At 39.3% G+C, this 14,830-nt stretch overlaps 1 protein-coding gene across 1 annotated transcript; it reads left to right on the forward strand.

Annotated features, from left to right (window-relative positions):
- Nucleotides 1-5,225: 5,225 nt before the first annotated feature.
- Nucleotides 5,226-14,421, forward strand: mcur1 (mitochondrial calcium uniporter regulator 1). The gene is made up of 9 exons (XM_036125772.1): nucleotides 5,226-5,304; nucleotides 7,425-7,541; nucleotides 7,631-7,734; nucleotides 9,341-9,442; nucleotides 9,652-9,693; nucleotides 9,852-9,923; nucleotides 11,650-11,703; nucleotides 11,848-11,962; nucleotides 12,345-14,421. Exons 1-9 carry the CDS (start codon nucleotides 5,226-5,228, stop codon nucleotides 12,398-12,400), a joined length of 741 nt encoding a protein of 246 aa, XP_035981665.1. The 3' UTR covers nucleotides 12,401-14,421.
- The last annotated feature ends 409 nt before the right edge of the window (nucleotides 14,422-14,830 follow it).

The raw sequence follows: 14,830 nt of genomic DNA on the forward strand, positions 1-14,830 counted from the left end.
ACATGTATTAATATATATTTTTTTAAATGGGGGGGGGGGGGGTTGTGGGAATGCATCCCCCCCAGAGATGAAACATGAATGACCAGAGGGGGGGACATCACAACCAGAGGGGGGGTAAATCCCCCCCCGGCAAATCGCACCCTGCTTAAAACACAGACATATATACCGGTACTCTTATATTATGTCTATGACTTAAAAGACAACAAGGCAGCATGTATTTCCGGTCGGTACAGACTGACTGAGCAGGCAGCGCCCCCTGCTGTCCAATCAAGGGTACTGCCCACAAGTTACAGATCATTTGAAAATGAAGGCGTAACTTGTAACGTTGAATTTGTGACTCACAGCAGCAGATTTGTGCAGTTGTAAATTATTGATTTGTATTTGTGTAGAGGGAAAAAAAATAATTTGAACAGGTGTAAAAAAAAATTGTACTTTTTTTTTTTTATTCTACAAATACAAAACTTAGAATTTAACTCCTTCTACAACTTCAAATTCACGCTTACAATGCACAAATCGTATTGGAACAAGATTACCTTCATAATCGGAGGAAAAGAGCGGTGATTAATTAACAGAAAAAGTTAACATTATAGTTAAAAAAACATAATTTACCTGGTCGGGAACGGACGGGGATTTTATGAGAACTATATCGGTTTTTGTAAGTTTTGTATTTATTTTTATTCATTTTTACCGTGTTGTACTTTTTTCTTTTGGCGGGGAGCTAACGCTAAAAACACGTAGCTATCAGCGAAGAAATGCTCCGCCATAAACTGTTATCAGATCAATATGTTGGGTTTATGAAAGAAGAATTTATTTGTACAATTTGAGGATTTAAAAAGAGTTTTATTGTGTTGTGGCCTGTTTACACAGGTCGGGTTTTTTTTGTTCGGTTTGAAGCTCGGTCGGAGCGAAGATTGGTCTGCAGTGTGCGGTGTGCACATTCACAGACGGGATTCTAGATGGCGAGCCAGACCTAGACCTTCAATTCATCTTCTCCATCGCATCAAGGAGAGACTCTCCTGCGTATGGTAATTCGCTGCCGGAGCGGTAGGAATATCAGGAACTAGTTCGAATCGAATTGAACAGAACTGAGAACTGATTGAATAATTATTTTTTGGACTGAACTCAAACTGAGACTTTTCGTTGAACTGAACATCTGAACTTACATTGGGACTTGAACTTGAAGTTAAAGTGCCATACTTTGATTTTCATATGTTTGTGTCTCTGAATGTGATTTGAACAATTGTGGTCCGTGTTGATTTAAATTGTGTTTGAAGGTATTTCCCTACCTGTAAAAGAAAGGATAACGAGTTAACTCAGGAAGAAAAACAGGAATCTTAAAATAGGTGCAACCTAGGAAAAAAAAGAGACTGATCTAATTAACTCAAATTAGTCCGCCTAAAATAACCTAGGAGAACCGAGATTGGTCTAATTAAATAGATTAGTCTTATTAAAACAAACTACGTGAATTAAAGAGTAAAAAGAAAAAGAGTGATATACTTTTTTACCTTCCCTCTTTTCCCATTTATATTTACCTCATTATTAGAATCTGCAGGGTATTTTTAAGTTCATGTGTTGTATTTTATGTGTGTGCTCTGCAATCAGTAAATTGCCGGCCTTGACCATATAAAGCAGCGGTCTCTGGTGTAATTACTCTTGCTCCCCACTCCTTAGAGCCTAGAACTGGTCGAGTAGCGCAGTTAGTGGTGATACGGGTGCTTCATATAGCAGCATAACTATAGAGAGAACAAAAAGTTATAAGCTGAAATGACAACAGTCATTTCAATGCAATGAAATGCAAAACTGGAGAACAGTAGAAATCAGTAGAGTGAGAAAAATAGGCCCTGATGTCCTCTACTAGCCTACACCTATAGCAGCATAACTATAGAGGTAGCTCAGAGTACCACGAGCAGCTCTAACTATAAGCTTTGTCAAAAAGGAAAGTTTTAAAGTTTTACCCCCTTTATTTTGGTTTAACAAGGGTACCACCATGCAATAGATTTTTCTTTTGTCTCGTTTGTTTTTGGGGTTACTTCTTTGTCAATTTTTAAAAGATTACAAAACCAAAGAAAGCAGAATATATTTACCACCTATAGACAATCTTACGTGCCCAATTAACCTAAAATGCATATCTTTGGACTTTGAGGGGGAAGCCGGAGCACCCGGAGAGAACCCTTGCATGCATGGGGAGAACATGTAAACTCCATACAGAAAGATCCCAGCTAGGTTCAGATCAGGGACCTTTCTGTTAAGCCACACCAGCCCTTAAAACATGAGCCACCATGCAGCCCCATTATACAGATTGGGTCAAATTATATTGATTGCTCAAAAACATTTCCTGTATAAGGGAACCAATTGATTGCATCAAAGTCTTGACAAGCAGCATTTACTCCTGGAGAAGCGTCGAGCCACAGGGAGAGTCGTCTGCATTGTACATGGCTTTGAAGCAATCCCTCATACTGAGCAAGCATGGAGCGACAGTGGAAAGAAAAACTCCCCTTTAACGGGAAGGAAACCTCCAGCAGAACCAGGCTCAGTGTGAACGGTCATCTGCCTCGACCGACTGGGGGTTAGAGAAGACAGAGCAGAGACACAACAAGAGAGACAAAAAAGCACAGAAGCACACATTGATCCAGTAATCTGTTCTACATTAGATGGTAATAGCAGGTGATCTATCTTCTCTGGATGATGTCAAAGCTAACAAAACTCCAGACCAGGTGTACCTACTATGAAGAAAAAGGAGAGAGAACAAAAAGTTATAAGCTGAAATGACAACAGTCATTTCAATGCAATGCAAAACTGGAGAACAGTAGAACTCAGTAGAGTGAGAAAAATAGGCCCTGATGTCCTCCAGTAGCCTACACCTATAGCAGCATAACTATAAAGGTAGCTCAGAGTAACATGAGCAGCTCTAACTATAAGCTTTGTCAAAAAGGAAGGTTTTACAGTTTTACCCCCCTTTATTTTGGTTTAACAAGGGTACCTCCATGCAATAGATTTTCTTTTGTCTCGTTTGTTTTTGGGGTTACTTCTTTGTCAATTTTTTAAAAGATTACAAAACCAAAGAAAGCATGAATATATTTACACCTATAGACAATCTTACGTGCCCAATTAACCTAAAATGCATATCTTTGGACTTTGAGGGGGAAGCCGGAGCACCCGGAGAGAACACTTGCATGCATGGGGAGAACATGTAAACTCCATACAGAAAGATCCACAGCTAGGTTTCAGATCAGGGACCTTTCTGTTAAGCCACACCAGCCCTTAAAACATGTTCCACCATGCAGCCCCATTAGCTTTTTTTTCCCTCTATGTCTGTTTTTTTTGTTGAGGGTACAGTATATTATATTTCTTTCTTTCTTTTGTTTTGTTCCCAGTTACAAAGAAGCATACCAACTTTGATAAAGTTCTTGAATTGTTGAACTTATCCAGCATTTTCTGAATTAATTTGAGAACATGGTGTGATAAAGATATATTTGGCTTGACTGTCTTCTTCTTCTTGCTGTACTTTCATGTTCTTGTTCAGGGGTAGCTTTGATCCAAGCACCAAATTCGTCATCACCTTCGTTGTACTTCTCGTAGATGTAGATAAACCCATTGTGGGAAATATCTGCTACACAGTCTCTATTTGAAGCTGTTACCTCGGTATCTTCAACCTTGTATATATTTGTCCACACATCAGATATGTGTAAAGTGTGAAAACCCCAGATGCAGGCTTTGGCTGCAAATGACTGAGGAAGACGGTACAACTGGGTTCCATCTTTTACAGGAACGTCAATGGTATTACTAGTAATAACAGGACAGTTTAAACCCATCTCACTGGTTGGCAATTCGCGGTAAAGGACTATTACATTATTGTCATGGATAAACATTTTTTTCTTAAAGATGGAATTGCAGTCGATACAATGATCGTGGTCGAAGTCAACAACCATACGGTTAAAAAGAGAAGTGGTACTGTCGTATGGTTCTGGCTCTGGTAGTCCTAAGACTGGACCAGCTGAACAGTCCTCATAGCAGACAGTCTGACATTGTTCACAAATTGAAGCTCTATACGCCTTGGAAAGTGCTTTGATACCAGAACAATGTAACCTGGCCAAAATAAAATCCAAAAAGTATACTGGGTCGTTCTCCTCTGTCAAGTCAAGTGACGGCACATTTGCTAGTATTTCCATAACAACTTGGTAGATTTCCCTTAAGGTGAAATGTTTCCCTGGGTGCTGCATGGCAGAGCAGAGAAGTTTGGCACATAACGGACTTGCTGACAAGCTTTTAAAAATCTTTTCGGGATGCTGAGCCACAACCTTCCTAGCTACGCTCAGGTGCAGGATGCTCTGCATTGAGGCATTCAGCCAAGAGTTCTGAAAAGAGTTGGGAAATTTGCAAAAGAACATGGTGGGGTCAGGATCCTGATTTGTTTGACTGTTTTCTCCTTGGTAGCAACACTCTGTTTGATTCAGCACTTCAGAAATTATTATATTACCTGCACGTTCCTTGTTTATTTCTTTAGCTTGAAAGGGGTGGCTCGGTTCATTCTGTGTTATGTTTTCATCTAATTGAGGGGCTGGATGGGTTAAAGTTTTCAGCTCCCTACCACATCTTGTCCTTGTTGGTATATTTGCTGTACTTTCAGGGTTGCAATGTTCTTGTTCAGGGGTAGCTTTGATCCAAGCACTAAATTCGTCATCTCCTTCGATGTACTTCTCGTAGATGTAGATAAACCCATTGTGGCAAAATATCTGCTACACAGTCTCTATTTGAAGCTGTTACCTCGGTATCTTCAACCTTATATGTCAAAGCGGAGATCTGCCAGTCTATGGTTTATCGCTGTTCAATCATTTTTAACCTTTGGAAGAACATCTCAAACTGACCACAGATGGTATGAATGAAAGTAGCTATGGTCAAAGGTTTTCTTTGGATTTATGCGAACCAGCAGGTCTGAAAGTTCAGCTGATAGAACAGCTGACAACAACTTTCCTCGGTAAGCGTGTCTGTTGCTGCTCTTACAGTTAATTGATGAGTTATTTCCACCTGTGGCCACATCACCTGTCAGTGTTTATTCCCTCGCTTCCAGTAATTGAGCTGATAAACGCAGCAACTAACCAGAGATCCCCCCATGATTCACTGTTATGTTTTATTTAAAACTGAAAGAGTAACGCTCTAGATCAGTTAATTTAGCATGACACGGTTTTTTTTTTTTTGAAGAAGAAGAAGGGTCGGCATGTGAAACGATGTCCCGGTTTGACTGGGACATCGGCTGTCAGTCAAAGCAGCAGCCTCCACCTCATGAGCAACTGAACCAGGACACTCGTTAAATAAAATGACGAGGATTATGATGCATACAGATTATTAAGGAAACTACATGAAAACTAAAACAAATAAACTGCAACTACAACATGGACTGGAGAACGGGTTCTAACTGTGTGAGACCAGAGAAAGGCGATTCTCAGAGTTTTTGTAGTTATTTGTTATTTTACACGGAGTGGAGCGCGATGTGAAGCGACGCTGTAGAAGCGAGTCACACCAGAAACATGTGAAAAAGCCTCCTGTGGATCTATGGAGTAATTTTACTCCAACCCAAAAACACCTCCCAGACAGACAAGCTAAACCAGCCAAGGTTACCTTAAACAGTATATAACTTAACGCAGAAGTTTAATAAAAAAAAATTCTAATGAGAAATGTTCATCTTTAAAAGCAAGTTACGTTTTTTTTCTGATAAACTTTAAGCAATTTTACTAAACTTTTTAAAACTCTGACCTCCCATCTATGGATTTTCTATACCTGCTTTTCCATGCAGGTGTTACGTCATGCCGTATCTGATGGGGGAAACGCGGCTTGACGTAACACAGGGTCTTGGTTGACTATCTCCACCAGTCAATGAGGAACACAGAGTCCATCCTGGAAATGTCACTGGGCTAAAATATAACCGTTTTTATAAACTTAAAAAAAGTTAATGCCTTTTTATAAACTCATGAGTTGTGATAATTAATTGGTGAGCAATATGGGCAAAGCAGACACTGATTATTGTAATGTGCGATCTGTGTCGTGTTGGTTTTGTGTCCCTCTTTGTCCATGGCTGTGGTTGGCCTTGTATGATCATAGGATTGATTTATATTGAATGTGACAGTGGAGTTAATGTACAGGTGTGAAGAACATGATGTAATGACGCAAGCTGCTGTCTTTTGAATTAGCTGCAGTTTATGGAGGGTTTTGAAATTGTAAAGTGGAAAGGTGAGTGGACTGTGGACCAGTTTGGAAAAGTGTGAAGGAAGAACTTGCTTGATGCTGCAAAAATTAAAGTTAACCAGGTGATGTTATGGATGTGGAATGTGAAGGAGATTATGGAGAGGGCTGTCCAGGATGGCGCCAAGGCTCTGAAGCTGGAAGGTGGGAGAGATACAGGAATTGTCAATGGAACTACCAGATTTGGTTAAAGTTGACTTTGCACAATAAGCAAATGAGGTTACTAAGGTGGCATGATGTCCATTGTTTATATTAGATTGTGATTTTTCTATTAGATAGAGAGATACAGGTCTACACGTCCAAGTTTTTGTGACTTTTCTCCAAAATTGCATCTACTCCAAGAATACATCAGAGCTTTAGACATTGGTGAATAATATCTATCTATCTATCTAAATATCTATCTAAATATATATATATATATATATATATATATATATATATATATATATATATATATATATATATATATATATATATGTCATTCTGGCCAGCTGCCTCCACTTCCATTCAGCACCCAATTAGAAGCTCTACACAGGGCCGAAACAATGTATATATATATATATATTATATATATATATATATATATATATATATATATATATATATACACTTTATCCTTTTATTTCTAAAAGTGTAAAAGCCTATTTGGGCATTTTAATATGTATTTTGACACTAATAAAAAACATGCTTGTACAAAAAATATTTTTATTTTTTATTTTGCAAGCACTTTTCAGCATTGGAATGAAAACATATGGCTAATGGCTAAATCACTAATCATAACGCCCTGATGTTTACACAATGTATAAATAAATACCTGTTTTCATGCTGAAATATTTTTTCGCCTCTTAAACAAAGATAGACATGGTATTAAGCATTTACGTATAAGGTAATACTAATTTTACATTTCAATAAAGTCACAAGTTTTATTGTCCATTTTTTCACTCTCTCTCCCACACTCTCTCTGACCGGCAGTGAACTAAGGGGCATGGCCCCTTAGTTCACTGCCGGTCTGAATGCCTTGTGCTTCGCTTCATACACCTGTGGCCACGAAAGGGATTGGAGCACCTGGTTTCCTCATTACTCGATACCTAAACCATACCTGATTAATCCCTACAGGGTAAGCGGAGGCGGTGCCTGTTTACTTTAACAATTCTGCTTTATTTTTTTTTTTATTTTTTTTATTTCAGGACTCACGACCTCCTCCGGGGACCTCCAGTACGATCTGAAACCAAACATCCCAAAAACCGAAGGCCGTAAGCTGTTTTTTGACACGCATGCGGTTGTGCGACTCTTTGAGGAAAATGGTCAGGGTTTTTTATTTATTTATTTTTAAATTGTGATACATGCAGCCAATTAAGTCATTTCTCAGTCATTTTCCCTTTCCCGTCATCAGGGTTGAGCACTCAGCAGGCTGAGGTGTTGGTTAAAGTGCTGGTCGGGACGACAAACTCTAACATGGACGTCATTTATAGTGACATAGTGACCAAGGTGCAGCAGGTGAGACCTTCCAAGGAAGATGATGTGCGGCATATTTAATGTCCTGAACCCACAACCTGCCGTTTATTTTTACAACGCAATTATGACTGTTTGAGTTGAATAATAGCAGTAGTCCAGAGTTTGGTCAGGTTACTAGAAAACATTTTCAACCTTAGTGGGTTTCTTTACCCAGAGATTGGCATAAGAAGCAGCTCTTTTTGCCCCTCGTTGAAATTTAAAACTCTTAGACTGAAACCTATTAAGAACCCCAGTTAGCAGCCAGACATGTTCAGGATGTCCCGATCTCCTCACATGGTCCCCGATTAGCACCTTTTCAAATTATCGATGCTAGAGACCCTGACGAAACTCAAATCCTGATACCTGTTTCAGGTCGCAGCTCCAGCAAACCTAACAGACTCAAGGAAGTACAACTCATTTTCAAGAGCACGCCTCGTAAAAGCACACTATAGGTCGCTCACATTACTTTGCTGGTCCAAATGTTCTGGATTGTCCTGACGGTGTCGGTCTCGTTCACCTGTTACAACGACGTTCGCAGTGGAGGAGACTGTATTGGCTGCGACGGCTCCTGGTCTCTCTCTGTCACGTGACCTGCTCTGTGCTCAGATGTCCTCTGCTGTCCTGGCAGGGAGCAGCTGGAACGCCGGCGGTCGAATTGTGGTAGGAAAACCAAACAATAACTGACTTCCCAGACTTCAGGAACAAGGAAACAGTGAAGGGGTCAAGTTCCAGCACTTTACTGAGAAACGGAGCGGAGATTACGTAGAGGAAAGTTATCCCAACGGTCCCGCTGCAGCCTTCGTCTCGCCCTGTTTCTGTCCGGCCCCTGTTCTCGCCTCTTACTAATACCTGACAGCAGCCTTGCCGTGAGACAAAACAAAGACAGGCATATCCTGGACATTCATTATCCTGCACAGTAAAACACGCTGGCGTTGGCCTTGGCAATCGGCGGATAGCAGAGCTGATATACAGTTCTCGTGTCTCCAGCGCTCACGTTTGAAGTGGCTAATAGAGGATACTAAACCAATAACACAAATGTAGTTAGTGTTAGGAATATAGTGGTGGATGAGGTACCTGCAACATAATCACAATAATGTTCTACTGATGACAAGCAGTTTGCTCAATTACTGCTTATACATAGCCTAGGTTGTAGAAAATAGACTTATTGTCATTGAACAGCAGACTTAAGATGTACATTTAAAGTATTAACACTGCAAAAATGGAACTAAAAGTAGGTAACATTTTCTTAAAATTTGTGTATTTTTTCTTGATTTGTGCACCTAAAAAAGACAATTTGCCTATGGAATAAGAGTTCTGCACTTAAAATAAGAACATTTCATCTCCATCATCTTATTTCAAGTGCCGTATATCTAATTATCTTGTCTTAGGGGTAAAAATACAAATTCCATTGGCAAATAGTCTTATTTAGCTGCTCAAATCAAGGGAAAATATTATAACTTTACTTACTTTTAGTTCCCGTTTTGCAGTGAACCTGGGGCTATAATGGCTCTTTTTAAATCCTCACGGGACCACATCCAGTTTTCCTTTAGCCTTAAGACACTTTTCAATGCCCAGTTGTTCAATGCATTTTATTTTGTTTTTTCTCCAGGAAATCATGCTGCAGCAAGTGATGTCTAAAATAGCTGCTGTAAAGAAGGACATGATTATCCTTGAGAAGAGCGAGTTCTCCACTCTTCTGGCAGAGAACGAGGTAAAACATGGTTATCGTAGCTATCTTCAGCAGCAGGTGGGGGGGTTGACTCCTTTAGTGCACAGCTAAACATCAGGCGCCTGAACCCAGGGTGTTACCAGTAAGATGGCCGTCTTGGTTTATCTGCAGAGAATCGTCTAAATCACTGCGGAGCGTTTGTTTTTGTGTGTTTGTGGTCTGACAGTTTCGGTGTTTTCTCATTTCTCCAGAAACTCAAGATCCAGTTGCTACAGCTGAAGGTCCAGCTGGGTGTAAGCGCTCATGTTGATTGTTCTTTGATTTTTGCACGTTTCCTAATACCTTCATAAGCACTGTTTTGAAAATGCAACTTTTTTTCCCATTTAATTAACTGAATTCATTCAGCGTTGTTTTTCTCCCCTTGGTGTCCTTCATCTCCTCCGCCTGGCAGGATGTGATTAACAAATTGCGCTCGGATAATATTTTGGACTTGAATTTGGAGAAGAGCCGCGTAAAAGAACGGGTGAGTTTTAGAGTTGCAGTAAGATTATTTTGACCTCACTATACGTAATTATAGAGTTTAACACCGTATGTTGTTGGTAATGTGATAACGATAAAATGCATGATAAAAGACTATTGCCGGCTTCTTGTCTTTTTGGGTAACTTTGAGGCTGTGACTTCAGGTAAATTACAACCCCATAAATACAAATACTACCCTTAAAAACACATTTAATAATGTAACATATATTAAAACTAAATTTGAAATGTTTCATCTGGACATCAGGAATTGTATAAAGAAAAGTGATTTTTATCACTAAACTGCACACAGTAACAGCATTTAATTATATTTTTGAATTCATTGACATTTATTGATGCTCTGAAGAAACCAACAGTGGCGAAAATAGCTAAGATAACAATTCTGACAATGCTGACAGTTTCTGGGGGTATCATCATTAGCAATATAAACCCAAAATTTTCACGATAACGATAAAGGTCCACCCCTACTACATCACGTAGATCTGTGTTAGATATTTTGCGCCAGGATTTCTGGCACAAGACTGTCTGTTTCGTTACAAATAGATTTTGTTGACCCCGTTTTAGGTTCAGTAGCGGTCGCACGAGACCAGTGGGTCTCCCAGTTTGAAGGATTCCTACTAAAAAAAAAAGTTTATTATTGTAGAATAAAACCCTTTGGAAAGTTACAGCAGTGATTTACTCATCTGCGATAGAGCTAGATTAATCTTTGGGATCATTTAGTGGAGTATCTGGAATAAAGCAGTTAGAGCTCCTGATACTCAGTAGTTTCAGCTTCATGAGATAATATAAATGTTTTTCAACGAGTTAAGCAGTTCATGTCAACCTTTTCCCTGTATGATCACCGCGAGGCGACGCAGCGTCAGAGATGACTGCAGAGCGTGATCTGTGTGTAGGTTGCTTTTATCTTGTTGGGCTCTCTAAGTTATCAAAAATATCAGTTTATGTCTAAAAAAATGAGGACTGACTGCTTTTCATGGGGGTATAATACGGCGGCTGACCGTGACTTTTCCTGCTACAAGTTTTAACGTCAGCAGCACAGAATTGACCTGGATGTGTCTCTTAAATTGAATTAAATTGGTTTTAGTCTTTAAAAAAAGCCTTAAGTATTTCCAGATTTGAGTCCCAGCTTTCTAGTTACATCATAAATCTATTGTTGAGCTATGCACCGGCGACCGGTTGCTCCATGTGTTGTAGTCCTATTTAAGGAACTAAATCGTTTTAACTATAAAACTCATAATGGTGGGAATTAGGCCTCTCACGCTAAAAAACTTTGCTGGATCATCATTTTTTTTAACCATTTTCACATAATCTGATAATGGCATAATAACGCAAGTATATCCCCTGGAAATGCCGCCTCAGATGGATCAAGCGGTCGGCCGCCGTCATTTGGCTTAAATTAAAAAAAAACTCCTTACCTGATGCACATGTGGACAAAAGCAAGCACGCATTCGCAAATTATGAAGCTTATTTTAATTATGGTAATCATGATTAAAATTTATTGTGCAATTAATTGATTTATTGTTTATCGCAACAGGCCTAGTGGGAATCAAACATCCCCATCAGGAGGAATTTATCCCCTGAAATGTAGTCATTTCAAAAGTCAAAAGTGTAATTCTCAGGTTCTCTGTTATAATGTAAAGGTTTAAAGAGACCTCTAACCACATGCTCTAATTGTTGGGATCACGTTGAAAACCAAATGTTCTTGTTTCCAGAAAACGGAGCACGACAAGAAGCTTCTGGAAACGAGAACTGAGATTCTGGAAATGGTTTGTATAAATCTTAAAGCCTTATAATTTTTACCCATAGTAATCGATGTAACGCGCGGTTGGAAACGGCTGCATTCAGCGCAGTTCGTCCTGCTATGAACACGCCGTCTCTAGGCTGAATCTCCTAATTGCCTTTTTGTGCAGACAGCAGAGCAGGACCGCCATCTAACCCAGACAAACATGAAGATAGACACCGAAGTGGCCGGTTTGAAAACCATGCTGGAGGCTCATAAACTGGACACCATCAAATATCTTGCAGGTGAGAAATTGCTGTTTTTTTTTTTTGTGAGTGAAAAAAAGTTTCTTCAGAAAGTTCGGGACCTCAGCACTCACACATACCGGCAGCTGTGCTCCACATAGTGAGGAGACACTGCCCTTGGTGCCCTTGGAAAATAATTTGCTTAATATTTTTTGCAAGAAAGTGTTAAGCCAAAGTTAGTGGATGTTATTTTCTCACATCCACTAGCGGCCAACAATCTTCTGTGTTCTGAGAGGGAGGATGGGAAACATGACCCGCATGCAGCATTCACTCATACAAACATATAAACCTTGTAAATTACATCCTGAACTGCCTGCTTGGTGCTTTTGTAAGACATTCTCCTGGACTCCTTCCTATCAAAGGCTTTTTTTCTCTCTTTCAGGTTCAGTGTTCACCTGTCTCACCGTGGTCCTGGGATTTTATCGGATTTGGATGTGAACAGGAGAAAATTGACAACTCCTGTATGGACTGCAAGGATGCTGACGGTGAAGCCGCTAAAGAACAACTATTTCATGTTGGAACTTATTTTGTTGCATTTCATTCCCATTTTGCCCAAGAATGGGTCTGTCACTGTGTTCTATTTAAGGGCAATCCACTCATCAATGCATCTCGAAAGGACTGAGTAATTATTATTTCCCTTTTTTTGGTTTTACTTGAATACATTTGCTTTCCCTGGCCTGTGTTTATCATTTCTGCTACCTGTACAAACCAGCTGTGTGTTATTTAAAAAAGTTAATCTCTCTCAGGCGAGGCTGGTGGCTGCAGACTTTGTTTAGATGGAGACACTTCAGATCTCTTTTTATTTAATTTTCTAACCTTTAATTATACATGTCTCTTTGAGATCCAGGATCTCATTTACAAGAGATACAAGAGGTATAAACACAATATTTGATACAAATAATATTTGGTTCAAATTGAATAAGCTCACAAAATATAAGCAAAAAAGAGCAAGTTTTGTTGGAATATATCTGTAGTTATTGGCATCCAAGGCTTTACGGAGCTCATTTACATCTTTTTTTTGGTGGCTGGGACTGTATTGGTGCTGCTTCCTGAAACCACACTGATGACATGACAAGATGTTGGCAGCACACAACTAGTCTTTAAGCCAAGGTGTAGAATAACCTTGGCTAAAATACAAAGTTTTAAAATTGGGATGATAAGTGTTTAACACACGGGGATCACCGCCTTTCAGTAGTAGTTAGATGATGTTGGCTTGAGGAGAGAGATTAACAAAATGAGAGACTGGTCCAGCTATAACATGCTGTTAAACCTAAGAAGTGAGGAGAACCAATCAGCTTCAGTGTCAGATCTCCTTGCAGCTGCTCAAAGCTGATTTCTCCTGTGCAAGAGACTTGCTAATTCAGTGCTGAAGCAGGTACTTACCAGACCCCTAACTCTCCGTTGATTAAACTTAGCAAGTTTGTCATTAAAATGATTAAAACTATGGAAAAAAGGGTCCCAGGGAAAAACATCAGACAAAAACGCTTCCAATTATAGTGAAATAAATCATCAAGGAAGACACGTTCACGAACATCCTTCAAGGTTTTTTTTTTTTTTTTTTGACAAGAACCGACTTAAGACGGGATTTTAGTGTCTCTTACCACGCCAACCACGCAATGATCTGATTATTCGCAAAAGCTGCCATGCTGATGAAAAGAGGAAGAGAGGATTTGTCTGGATATTTAGAATTAGTGCAAGTAGCTGGTGGATTGAGTTTTTGACAAAAAGATACGATTATCAACAGGGCAGTCGGCTCTTCAGAACTTTAAGGTCAAAAGCAACTTTTGAAAGTCACGCAGTTTCAGGTCACTGTCTAAATGTGCTGTGCAGCAGGGAAGAACTGGCTTGATCACAGGGAAACAATCCTGCGATTTAAAGGGTTATTTCCTCTGACCGGTCGCAGAGTGGACCTGGCCTACTGCTGTGGTTCAATTCCTGGAGTTTCTCTGTCTATTTTGTTGCCATTTGATCACAGTAGTGCAGGAAAACACAAAGCCTAAGCTCTGCTCTCAAGGCTCCATTAAGAGCTCAAATGACGGGATCAGCAGCAGCAGCTTTATTTCTGTAGCGCATTTTAAAAACCACAGATAACGGCAACAAAAAGCGGACATATCTCATTTTTAACATAACTAAAGCTGTTATAAGATTTTAATAAAATTTGCTTTGTTTTATTTAAATAGATCCTTTCTTGTCTTTTTGATGATTAAAAATGTATTAATAGGTGTCAATTACAATTATCCTGCTGCTAAGGGATATTTTGATTTTCTTTTTGCAAACGTTTGACAGCAAAGCCAGCTCAGGTCAATATCTTATCAAATTATTTTAAAGGAACTATATTTTTGTATTCTGTATATTTTGTTATTCCCAATCTTTTGCATATTTCAGTTTGGATTTGTACTTTCAGAGTTGATTCTCAGATTATATTCACCTTAATCAAATTAAAGTTGCAATGACACAAACCTTCTTGTAATACTCGGGTGGTTTTGAGCATCGGCCTGTCAAACTGTCTAAATGATTTTAGATGTCTTTTTTTCATCCCTTGTGCATGGCTATTCATTTGAGCTACCTTACCGATGGCTTGCCAAAGAACCCCCGGCCAGTTGCTTGAAATGTGGCTGCGGAAAACAAATGGCATGGAGTTCTATCCACAAAAATGCCAAAGGTGACCTATTTTAACAGCTATAAATATTTTTTCATAAGATGGTTCTCAAAAAACTTCTATCTGAACTTGACATATGATAATGAGTTAAATGGTGATCCATCTCTCGATTCTTTAGTCAATGCATTGCCCGTTTTTTAACTGATTCTTGACTTTCATTTTGTGCTGATTCTTTTTTCTTAAATGTTTTTTTGGTCTGTCATGGCTTT

This window comes from Fundulus heteroclitus, chromosome 21 (assembly GCF_011125445.2).
Source record: "Fundulus heteroclitus isolate FHET01 chromosome 21, MU-UCD_Fhet_4.1, whole genome shotgun sequence".
NCBI lineage: Eukaryota > Metazoa > Chordata > Actinopteri > Cyprinodontiformes > Fundulidae > Fundulus > Fundulus heteroclitus.